This window comes from Diachasma alloeum, unplaced genomic scaffold, assembly GCF_001412515.2.
Source record: "Diachasma alloeum isolate Michigan unplaced genomic scaffold, Dall2.0 Dall_scaffold_01094, whole genome shotgun sequence".
NCBI lineage: Eukaryota > Metazoa > Arthropoda > Insecta > Hymenoptera > Braconidae > Diachasma > Diachasma alloeum.
This window is the reverse complement of record NW_021681205.1, coordinates 429,079-441,881: the sequence shown is the minus strand read 5'-3', so window position 1 is coordinate 441,881 and position 12,803 is coordinate 429,079. Positions and strand designations below refer to the sequence as shown.

At 37.1% G+C, this 12,803-nt stretch overlaps 1 protein-coding gene across 1 annotated transcript in view; it reads left to right on the top strand.

Moving 5' to 3' along the window:
- Positions 1-610: 610 nt before the first annotated feature.
- LOC107045851 (semaphorin-2A) overlaps positions 611-12,803 on the top strand; it is a gene marked incomplete at its 5' end in the record, with an annotated part of 49,484 nt that continues 37,291 nt past the window's right edge. The window contains 2 exons of the mRNA XM_015268247.1: positions 611-698; positions 10,526-10,577. Of these exons, the coding sequence (XP_015123733.1) occupies positions 611-698; positions 10,526-10,577 (140 nt within the window). The remainder of the gene's footprint in view (positions 699-10,525; positions 10,578-12,803) is intronic.

Sequence of the window (12,803 nt, the reverse complement as noted above, 5' to 3'; positions counted from 1 at the left end):
TATCGTCACTCAATTAATATTGAATTAATGTTCAATTACTCCAGAACTTCATCTCATTCGAATTTTCTCAATTTAAGAACATCTATCACCCTGAATGAGTTGATTTTTGGTGGTCAATTTCAGAGATTTACCGAAAGAAATTATTTCTAAAATGTTTTTTACAAGAATTCGCAGCATCTCGTCATTCCCCTCGTGCCCTCACTCTAGTATCTTCACGGAAATACCTTCAAACAAAAATCAAATGCATAAAATACAAACTTCAGTGAAAATCTTATTGATAATTCGATCGCTGTCGGCTTTCATTCACAAAGAAAACTAATTAAAACGGGGGATTTAGATTCTTCTACACATTCTCATTTGAAGAGTTTCTTATTTCAATTTTTCCATCCCCTTTCAGAAATCCACTTTGGATCTTTATTCAAGGGGGAGAGGATATTTGACTCGAGACTGAAGGACTGCACTAAGTGGGTTCAGAGGCAATTATTATATTCATACCGTAATTGCTTCTTTTGGGACGGAGAACAGTTTTATTATACGTTATCTGAAAAATAAAATCTGATGTTCCATTGAACTTGAAATTAATTCGATTGTCATTTTGTATTTTTTACAGAACATGTCCGGGAATTCAGCTGCGGAATGCTGTACTACAGGACTCTGTACCTGGACAGCAAGAGAGACACTTTATACGTTGGAGCCATGTGAGTACTCATGACTTTTCTCCATGACAATTGATACACTTAGAGAAATTACACATTCGCATTGAATAAAAGAAAATTATACTTGACAACAAACGAAGTATTGCATTGAGAAATAAAAATTTTCGTCAAGAGATTTTGTGCTTGTCAGAAAGGCACAGGTAATTTTTTATGATAAGAAAGTGTTTTTGCGTCTCAAATCTAAAATATTTTAATGTAAAAATCACTCGACGAAAGTTTTTTTTCTCAGCGTATGTCAGCGTAGATGATTAAAAAAAATAATGGGACAAAATTAATCATAAATATGGTAAATATAATAATATCAATAACAATTAAAAATAATAAGAATAATAAATAATTGAGAATTGTGCAAATATCAACGAATCCTATGCGCAATATTGAAATTATCATCAGTGTCAAACCTTTGGACTAAATCGTGTTTCTTCCCGTTTCAGTTCATAAAGAAAACAAAATGAAACAAAAGCCATAAAGAAAAGACATTCAGAACCCACTTCACCAATTTTTCCAAAGAGAATCACGCTACATTGACAAATCCACACGCAATGATAATCGCCTATAATACTCAACTCCAAATATTATCCCCATAAATCGAAAATACCCCATAATTACAGAAGCACTTAGGCATGAAATGCAGGCATGACTGACATTGTCACACTTTATGGATTGATAATCACTCCAAAAGCTCTCTCACGCCGTAATAAAAATTTGATAGCTTTGGCAGAGTGCGCCAAAAGCTCAGTGTTTGGAATCCACCATTTTACGATCACCTCATAAGGGAATTTCACATGTGCATACCACTCTCTAATTTCACGCTCGTCAACATATTCATGTTGAAAATTATAGCTCTCGTCTCATTCCCTAATTGATTATTTCGACCCAAAAAAAGTACTTCTCACCGGTATCGACCGCTACTTGAGGGAAGTTCACTTTTGAAAAGTTCTAAAAATACTCGTTCCAAGTACATTTTGAGTCCTTGGGTGAAGTACAAGATCTGCCGATCGAGTAGAAATGGTACTGGGAGGAAGTACCTTCACTACTTTCTGCCAGTACTTTTAGTACTTTTCACAAGTACCAAAAGTACTAGTGAAATGTAATTTTTCAACCTCTCTCAAGTACTTTTAAGACTTAATTTCAGTACATCCAATTGATTACTTTATTGAGAATATTAATGTGAATATTATGTGAATATTATCACCGGATAGAATGGGCTTTCTTACGCATTTTTGTAAATAGAAATGTTCAGCAGAAGATGTTTTGTAGGAAAAAATCAATAGATTGCGATTTTTATGGATGCTTTCGAGAATTATTGGCATGCTTTCCAGCCTGCAAAATTTCAATTTTGTAGAGGTATTTATGTTTTATGTTGTTATCAACATTTAAAAGGCTTCGAAAAATTGTTTTCAATTTCTTTTCAATTTTATTACTCACAAAAGAGGAATTATTTGGATTGTTGATTTTTTGACGAAATTCGGTTTTTAGAAGAGGTAGAAAAACATTTTTGAGTTCTTATACTCAACTTATATTGAGTTTATTTGGTACTTTGAAAGGAACCAGCCAGGTACTCAGTACAAGTCATTTTTTTACTTCTCCTAAGTAACAAAATACGTGTGACAAGTACTGAGGTACTTCGTACTACATGATATGCATGGTACTTGCATCAAGTTGTTTTGTAACTTTGAGAAAGTACAAAAATGTGCCTTTTCCCAGTAACCCCTTGGTACTGGGTACAAGTACTTTTTCTACTGATCAAAAGTAATTTTTTTTGCGTGTCCCATTAACAAATTCAAGTCGCCGATAAAACAATTTTCTTTTAAACTCAGCTTTTCACATTCACTATCTGAAATACATTGACTCCGGAGAGTTGAATCCCAACTGTAGCCAACTTCAAAACCCTATTCGTTTTCCCATCGTACATACCCCCTCGTGTATCCGCTTTTTCCCCCTGAACTGAATCTAGGAAGCAAGAAAATACCAACCACGCGAGTTCACTCTCCGGTTGGAGATATATACACGTGGAAAAAGGGAGAGAGAGCGGAACGAGAGGGGGAGGGGGTGTGTAAAGCCCATCGCTCGTCAAATTAACCGCGCGAACTTTGCCGATAAATCACACGCCTTTCCGCCCTGACTCTAGGTCCTTTTTGGCTCGGGCCAAGCGCAACGTAAACTTTTGCGAATTGCTTTTTCTGAACCTGGCAGACGATATACCAGTGCTTTTGCATTATCGCGTCTTTGTCACGCCACTTGTATACGCTATTTGTCACCCCCACGAGGGCAAAGATCCAACTCGGTGCAATGTACAATTTAATGCCAAAATGATGATTTATTGGAGTGGGTTATGAGGAGTATTTCCAAATTTCAAAGAGAATGTGCGTTTGGATTTTGTATTTTATGGATCCATTCTTGTAACCCCATATGACCTTCATGGTCCTTATTCTGACCCACAATTCACAATTTCCATTTATCATTTGATCAAATTGTGAATTTTCAACTGCACGGAGAGAAATTTTTGGTAAAAATTATCCTACCGTTCTATAAAATTGTGTCATGAGTCATCGTTTCCTTATTTCTATCCCGAAATTTAGTTAAAATTAATGTATGACGATCACATTTTAGTCTACGTTAGAGAAATTTTGTAAATTTGATAAATTTTTCCCTACCGATACAGTAATTTTTACTCTACCGGCACGGTATTTTCATTTTTATCAGGATAAAATTTCTCTAACATAGAATAATACTTTTCTAGAACGATACACTGAGAGAAAAACAAACACGTCAAACAAGTCTTGTTTGGGCCCACTAAATCGCTAGTTGAAAATTGCCAAAAAATAATCTGTTTGGTTTGAATTTGAAAGTCTCAAAAATTTCTCTCCGCGTAGTACACCGAAAATTTCAGCTAAAAATTCTCAACTGACTACCTTTTCATCCAGCATTTACAAAAAGGAATCCAAATTGTCTCTCATGCGCTCCACAGAGACATCCCTTCGAAATTTGTAATCGCTCCGGGGAAAAGTTTCTTCTCTCCAACGAAAAAAAGGAGAAATCAATTGTAATTCGAGCTTAATTCCCCGCCCGAGCCTCTCCCATTCAGGGATCAATTTTTTTTCATCCCCGGTCCCTCGGTCTCATCTCCAACTCGTCTCAAGTATCCACCACGTCATCATGGGCGCAGAGCTGCTACCCCATCCTCGACGTTACTTTTGGCCTATTACCCATCGCTGTGTGTAACATTTTGTTGGCATTTACCAAATTAAGGGGGGCTCAGACGACAAAGGATAGTGAAGCTGTACTGAATCAAGGAATAATACTCTTGGTCTGCAATAATGACAGTGCGGACAGGGTGGATATGCACCCTAGGACACAGAAGTGGCTTGTAGGATGTTGTATGATCACCCTTGTTATCAGGGAGTATAAAGTTTTGGATCTATTTCAATGAGTCACTTCGTCAATTACGTGTGTTCTTTGATTTCATAAGCAAAATTCGCAAGGGACTGCTGGATTATTTGGTAAATAATGCAGTATTAGAAAAAAAAATTGAAATTTCATGGTTAATAAGCTATTAATTTTTGTGAGAGTGATTTTGGATTTTTTTAGGGGAAAAAATCATGAATTTTCAGGTTTCACTGAAAATACAGTAAAATTTCAGAATTTTAAAGACGAGAATTCCGCAATTTATTTGAATTTCCAATCTAATATGAATATTCAGTATCAAATTGCATTGAATTTTCAGTGAAATCTGAAATTTCATGATTTTTTCCCCTAAATAGCATTCAGTGTCACTGTCCTGAAAACTCAAGAATATATTTACCAGAATTTTCTGGTTTTCTATTCATTTTCAAGGAAAAATGGAACGGAAATTTACTGTTCTGTTTGATTTTTCCCCGAAATTATGAATTTTCAATGATAAGATTTCCTGAAATTCTGGTGGAATTGGAACACGATAAAAATTTCTGGCATTTGGCACGAAAAATTCAGACAAAATTTTTTAACAGTGCAACTATTCGAACTAAATTTCCTCCCGTTCTTCATGAAATCCCAATCAGATTGACACCCGCAAAGAAATAATGTTCTGAAAAATGTCAAATTGTCTGCATTATCCCAAACGAAACAGTCGACTGACAAACTAAAAAGACCCCAACAGCCTCCCTCGAAACCGTACCAACTCTTTCAGCTTTTGTGACCACCCCAGAATGGAAGCGGCGAGTAAGGGGTTGAGAGAACGAGCAACCGTGGTAACGATAAATTGCATTTTTCTTTTGGCGGCAAGAGCCAGTGCCACATTGGTTTTAACGTTTTCAGCTCTTCTGGCTTGGTTCCACGCACCCCCAAACCATTCACACACCTATAACCATCTCTCTCTCTCCTTTTCCCGATGTTCAACTGTAGTACGGAGGTCTCCAGTGGTATCTATTCCCCCTTGGCTATCGAATTCCGATAAGAACATCTCGCTGTGGGAGGCCAAAACTGAACGGGACGGTTCTACCAATGATCTTCAACGCTCACGTTTATCTCACTGACTCTCCTATAAATCAAGCGCTCTCACTTTTTTTTTCTTTTGAGTTTGTTGAGGTGTTTCGCGCGAAAAGTCAAAATAATGGGTAAAAATTGAAAAACTCGTGGGAGAAATATCTCACTCTGCGTCATTGGGATTTTTTTTCGTATTTTTTATAAATCTCGGTCTCAAAAAAAAATTAAATTTGTCGTTTGTGTATTGTAAATTAAGAATTCTCATGGGAGAATAGTAATCGAGGACAATACACACGAAGAAAAATGTACTTGGAGGAAGTACCGCCTCTGCCGATCAAGTAGAAATAGCATTCGGGGGAAGTAGCATTACTTCTTTCTGCTAGACTTTTAGTACTTTTCACAAGTACCAAAGGCACTGGTGAAAAGTTATTTTTCTCTCAAGAACTTTTACGACTTAATTTCAGTACTTTTAATTGATTACTGCATTGAGAAAAGCTGAGCTTCTTGCGCATTTTTGTAAATAGAAGTATTTAGGAAAAGATATTTTGTAGGAAAAAATCAATAGATTGTAATTTTCATGGGTGCTTCCCCAACCGAATTGATTTCTACTTTTGAGAATCGTAATTCACCTTCTTGAAATCGTAATTCACGTTATTCTGACCGTAATTTACGATCTCAAAAGCGTAAGTTACCCGTTTCATAAAATCGTAAATTACGTTTTTGAAAACGTGAATTACCATTTCAAAAACGTATTTTACCTTCAGATTTTTCGGTGTGTTCACTTGTGCTCCAACACTTGGATTGTCATTTGTAATCTTGAATGAATTCCTGAACACGTCCGTACCCAGGTATTTGACCCATGATACTTGCATCCAATTCTATTCATTTAGAAAGAAAGAGAATTTTTTTTTCGAACTGACGATGTAAAAATTCATGTTTATTCTCTTAAATTTTACGCGTCTCAATTGAAAATTCAACTCTTATGTTACTATTTACAATAGCAACTCTCAATTTTCGAACGGACTCCATCATCTTTTAATTTTGTCAGCCCTATGTTTTCATCCAGCAAGTCGTCGTTTTCCATTTGTTCTCAAAATTACTATATTAACTAGTAAATTTTCGAGTGTGGCGAGCACAATCCTGCATTCTATTTCTCATATTATGAATTACTATGTCCCCACATATATCCCAAAAAAAGAATTATTAAAAAAAACCAGTGGGTGATGAATCAAATTTGAAATTTTTCTTGAAAACACGTTTGAGTTCCTGAATTTTTCTAAATTTTTTCATGTTTGGCATGCGCCTCGCGTGCTGAACCCCTTATTCCATTATTTATCATCTCCTAAACTATGTAGTACAGCTATTTAGAATTGTCTTTAAAAGCTAGGGCTGATTATAAACATCACCTATGAAAAACCTGATGAAAATGGTAAGAAAAACCAGTTTTCTATTATATATTCTTTAATTTTCTGTTAACTCTCGTGATGGCAATTATTTCTGAGTGAGTAATCTTTTCACCCATTGATAATTCAATCGGCAAAAGGAGGAAAATCAGTTCTGTCAGGAGCATTTGAAATCAATATCGGGTACCCACTCGAACGCCTCTAATGATCTTTTTCTCGTTAATTAGAAATGTGATGCTTTTGATAATGAGTATTCAGAGTCTGTGGTACGCCTCCGGCAGTTCACTCCCGATTAAAGGAACGCTAATTGAAGTTGCCTCAATTATCGGTGGGCGGCATATAACGGTTTGGGAAAGGAAAACTGAGAACCCTTCGGGATTGTGCGCTGCGTGTTAATCGACATTGCCTTGGCAAAATGAAACGAATTCTCTCGTTATTTCTTTTATTCCTCGTTCTCTGGGGCGCCCCTGTGCTCCTCCATTCTCTCTTTCTGGCATTCTTCCACCCCTGACCCAGAACCGATTACAAACCCGACAATGGATTCGTGAGAGAAATATGGAGATTTCTTGACGATGCGCGAAATTATTTTCACCGCAAATTGTACTGATTTTTCGCTACGCAATGGAATGATGCAAATTTCACGGTATGATGAGCAGAAATGAGGTTATCTTTTCACCAACGTGAATCTCTGTTCTGAACGATTTCCCATGTGGGAGGGAAAATACTGCCGTGAAAATTGAATAGTATTCACGGGGCAAAGAGAAAGCCGGGGAGTGCTCGAGATGTGCGTGAAGATTCGAAGAAAGGATTTATAATTCAGGAGTGGAAAACAATTGACGGATATCCAAGGACTTCGGCTATTTTTTCTCCAGTGAAATGGTTTTCTACTTTTGTAGTCGGACATCAGAACTTTCATTTGAGCCACATTTGACCCTAAGTTTCCAATGATTTTATTGTTTAAACTTTGCAGGTCTGATTTTGAATCTCGATATTGAACCGTTAGAAAGCATTTTAAAACTCTGAAAAGAAATTAGAAAGTTTACTTTTGGAAATAATATAAAGAGGAATTTTTTAAAATTACGAGCAATTTCTGCAAATAATTTGTAATCTATAAGCAATCAACTTTGCACTATAAAAATCATTTGTTCAGAATGGTAACAAATTTATTCATATTCAGAATTTTGTCAGAAATCGATTCCATGCTTTAAAAAATTAGGTTTCCGAAAGTTTAAATAATTTCATTGATTTATTCATAAATAAAAAATGTTTAGAAAATAGTAATTTAATTGACAAATTTGATGATTGAAAATGGTCGATGGTTTGTAGCTAATCCTTCGGCCATTTTTTCTCCAGTGAAATGTTTTTCTACATTTGTAGTCGAACATCAGAGCTTTCATTTGAGCCTCATTTGACCCCAGGGGTCCGGACATTTTACAATAATTTTATTATTTAAACTTTGAAGGTCTGAATTTAAATGTCGATATTGAACCGTTAGAAAACATTGTAAAAATCTTTAAAAAAAGTCCGAATTTTCCTTTCGGAGAAAGATTAGTGACGTAATTTATGAACAATCAATTTTCCACCAAAATCATTTGTTCGTAATCGCAACAACTTTAAAGTCAATTGCAATGAAAGAGACCACTCACTGCCAACTTTCCCAAACAGTTAGACCAGCCCTAACCCACTCCAAACTAGATGTGAGCAGAGGAACATTACCATGAAAATTGAATACTATTCCCCAGGCAAAGGGAATACGTTATCCAGCGCGAGTTGTGCGTGAAGATTCGAAAAAAGAATTCATAATTCAGCAGTGGAAAACAACTTAAATAAAACATCACCGGATTTTTTGCGGCCAAAATTCTTTCCCTCCATTTCCCCCTCTTTTTTTTCCCTCAAAGTAATTATTTATAATTCACGAAGGTGACCCGTAAAGAGGGTTGCCCGGGAATGGAGGAATTTTACCCTCAGTATACTCGACACCTCGGTGAAATTCCTCACCCCCCCCCCCAACCTTATATTCCTCGATCTCTCGTTCTTCTACCCCCCAAATTGAAATCGATGCGCGTCCCCACGACCAAGTTTTTACCCGTAAAATTGGTTCCGTGCTCAGACTCACGGTGGCGCGCGCACACCGTCTCTCCTCGCCTTTTTATTTTTCTCACTTCTGTACACATTCGACGGCTCGAGCACGTACAGCCATGAAAGTTTTCGCGAAAACTTTTTTCCCTGAATTCCAAGGAATCGGATTTGTTTTTTCAAAGTGTCGGCAGTATTTACTTTTTACAGCCACAGTGGAGCCGAGAGGAGGGCAATGTACCCCAAAGAAGAATGAATGAATAGTCCGGGACTGGGGGATTATGCGGAGTGGCGCTGCGGTTGTGTAGATGGCGGCACCGCTGCGGCGCATCTATTCCACACCGTTGGCTTTCTATTGAAAGCCGATATGACGAATGGCTATTGGAATAAAGTTATGCACACCAGTGGCTAATGTTGCGAAACGCTGGAAAAAAGCCCATCCACTTGCAGCAGTTGTAACTAAATTTGATTTACTCCCTTGTGCAGAAGCTAACCCAAACTTTTCGGGAATTTTCGCCAGCATAATGAACGGTTATTTCCGCTGTGAATTTACAGCTTTGACGGTTTTTCTGGTGATATTGCGTGAACGAATGGGAGACGAACCGTTTTATGAATATTCATGATTTTTTTTCAAATTTTTCTCACGTAATTCAATTGACAAATTTGGAGTCCCATTTGACCCTCAATTTCCGAACATTTTATAAAGATGTTATTATTTAAGCTTTGCAAGTCTGAATTTGAATCTCGACATTGAACCGTTAGAAAACATTTTAAAAATCTGAAAAAATACAGTTTGCTTTTGGATTATGTCCATAAGCAAACTCTAATTCTCTTAGAATTTTTTATTTTTTTTTATAGCGCGAATGCAGTCCCGACTACCAAAAATTATACGCCCGAGATATCCACATTAGGGATATTCGCAAGGGTTACAACTTGATTGAATTTTCAATGGAACATGAATATTCGAGAAATAGAATCCCATGAATTTTCAATTTTTCTCTAAATTCTCCTGATTTTTATGAATTTTCACTGAATAATTGAACTGAAAAATCAAGTATTTTACTGCTTTTCAGATCATTTGAACAGAAAATCAATGGAATATTGATGAAATAATACAAAAAGTTCAATTTTTGAAAATTACGAGCATTTTCCATAAATAATTTATAAAAAATCAATTCTTCCCGATAAAAATAATTTGTTCGGAATCGTAACTGCCTAAAAACACAAGGTTTCCGAAACTGTAAACAATTTCAAACTTTTCGTGGATTTTCGCCGGCATAATGAACGGTTATTTCCTCAGTGAATTTACAACTTAGTGACGATTTTTCTGGTGATATTGCGTGAGCGAATAGGGGACGAACGTCACATAGGAAGTGGCCAATAGGAACGGGAGCCGGAAGGATCCGCCGTGAAACGTCTTATGAAAGTTTGAAGCGTCTTCTGCGCACAATTCCGGAAATGAAGGGATCGTTACTCACTATCAGTGAAGGTTTTACCTTCTCCTCTTCGCCGAGTACTTTTCTGTGGGCGGTGGATTTTATATATGTATATATGACATAAGTATACGGCCTTGCGACCACCAGAGAGACAGCCTCTGTCGTTTCTCCTGGTGCTTCTGGCCTCATAGAAATTCTACAACCCTCGCGAGCATTTGTCGCTGACTCGGCAACGGGTGAAGTACGGGCCCCATACGGGGCCGAGCTACTACAGCAATACGTAACCTATTGTGAGATGAAAGTTTGAGTGGGCTGTAAAAAATGTCGCGCAGGAGAGACAGATAAAAATTCATCCGTGACCTTATTTTTTATACTGATATTGTCACTGATAATTCGAGGTTAAATAATGGCTTCTCATTTGTGCTTTCAGGGATAAAGTCTTCAGGCTCAATCTCAGTAATATCAGCCACACCAGCTGCGAGGTGAGTAACTTTGCCACTCTATTTGGACGTTTACTGGGGGATAACAATCTTTTCCGGGGTTATCTCGATGGCTTCGTATTGTGCGGGTTGATTAGCTACTTTGCGGGGATGAGCGATGAAGGTGTTGATGATATTGTGGGGAAAGGGGGGATTCTACGGCGCTCGGCACATGCTGCTTCGTTCTGATTTTTTTTATTAATTTGGTAAATTTTTAGGTAAAGCAGGATGAAGAATATAATTAGGTGAAACAGGAGATTTTTAATTAATTGAAAATGTAAGAGTATGGTCATTTTCGTGGAACAATTATATTAAGATTTGGAGTCTACTTCACTGTTAGAAATTTTTTGAAATTTTGGGATTTTTTTATGGAAAATGTTACAGTAAATCTCATGAGAGTGACATTGACTCGGATTTAGAGAAAAAATGGTTATGTAATTTTGAGTTTTCAGTGGGAGTGAGAGGGAAATTTCACAACTTGATTGAATTTTCAGTGGAACATGAATATTCGAGAAATAGAATCACATGAATTTTCAAATTTTCTCTAAATTTTCCTGATTTTTATGAATTTTCACTGAATAATTGAACTGAAAAATCAAGTATTTTACTGATTTTCAGATCATTTGAACAGAAAATCAATGGAATATTTGATTTTTCAATGGCCACATTTCCTGAAATTTCAGTGGAACTTGGACACGATAAAAATTTCCGGACTTTGGTACGGAAAATTCAGACGAAAATTTTTAGCAGTGTTGATTTTTCTATCAGATTATGAATTTTTACTGACGCAATTTTCTGAAATTTAAACTCAACTGGAACTTGATCGAAATCGAAAAGTTCAGCCGAGAATTTTTATTTAGAATGCTTCGAATGCATGTCATAATGTGTCAATTTAAGACACTAAATATCACTTGAATTTGGGAACGCAAATTTAGAATTCAATGATTTTTCAGTCCTAGACGTAAGCAAGACCTAAAAATGGATTTCGCTCTGCACAGTTGAAATTTTTATCTGAAATTTCCGGTATACTTTTTAGGAAGTCGTTATCGAATTCAATTACCACTGAAATTTCAAGAAATTTCATCATTGAAAAATCAGAACCCCGTGCAAAAATCCCAGAGAACTGTAAATTTCAGTTCCGTTTTTACCTGAAAATGAGTAGAAAACCAGAAAATTTTGGTAAATATATTCATAAAATTTCACTGAATGTTGAAATTAGTTTGGAAATTCAAATAAATTAAGGAATTCTCCCCTTCATGCCGCTCAAAATTCCAGAATTTTACTGAATTTTGAGTGAAACCAAAAATTTCATTTTTTTTCCCTAAATCGCATTCACTGTCCTGAAAATTAGTAGTCAACTGTCCACGAAATTTCATTTCTCTCCAACAATGTGCGATTACTTGACCTGTTAGGGTATTTTTTGCAAATGTTGTCCCCCCGTAGAAGATCTCAAGACATCGTAAACCTCCCAATAATTTCTGTGTGCAAACACTGGACCCTCGCGAAGTCCAAAATCACTGGCGCCATACCCCCGAGGCAATTCACGATTTTAGTGACAACCTGTCCCTTCCCATCTCTCCCACTATCCCTCCATGTCAGTTCAATCCCGCCCTTCCTCACCAATGTGTGCAGATCGTAAATCCGAAAACGAACGTGCGCGATAGAGGCATCCCCATAAAACTGTCAATCATAATGCAAGTACGCCTCTCGCTCTCTGCGCTCGACAGCTGACACGTCTACAACGTTTAAGCCATCTATTGTCACTGGATTTTTTTTCCCCGTGAGTACCATGGGGATGAGGGACACACGTGACTCTGATTCAATCACATCTTCGCACTTTTAGTGCGATGGATTTTTTAAAACAATTTTTCCAATTTCCTCATCGCTGAATGGAGTAGACATAAATTCAGTATTTTTTTGTGGCATTGGACTTTATATTTGTCTCATCTCTCCTTTTTTTTCCTTCGTCTCTGCACCTATTTTCGTGCTCACCGCGACTTTCGATCGGAGAGATTGAATTGGAATTGCCTCGCTTGCGCGTCCCCACAGCGGTGGGGGAATAAAAGGGTTCGACACAACGTACCGCGATGCCTGTGGGTTTTTCGTGGGGACCATTTGAGAGCAACTGACCAGATCGCCACAGATGGAAAATTGCTTTTTAACACTGTTCCGGGACAATTCTACCACTTTCTAACGTTCTCTTCCTCGGGAGGGGGGGGGGGGGGTTTT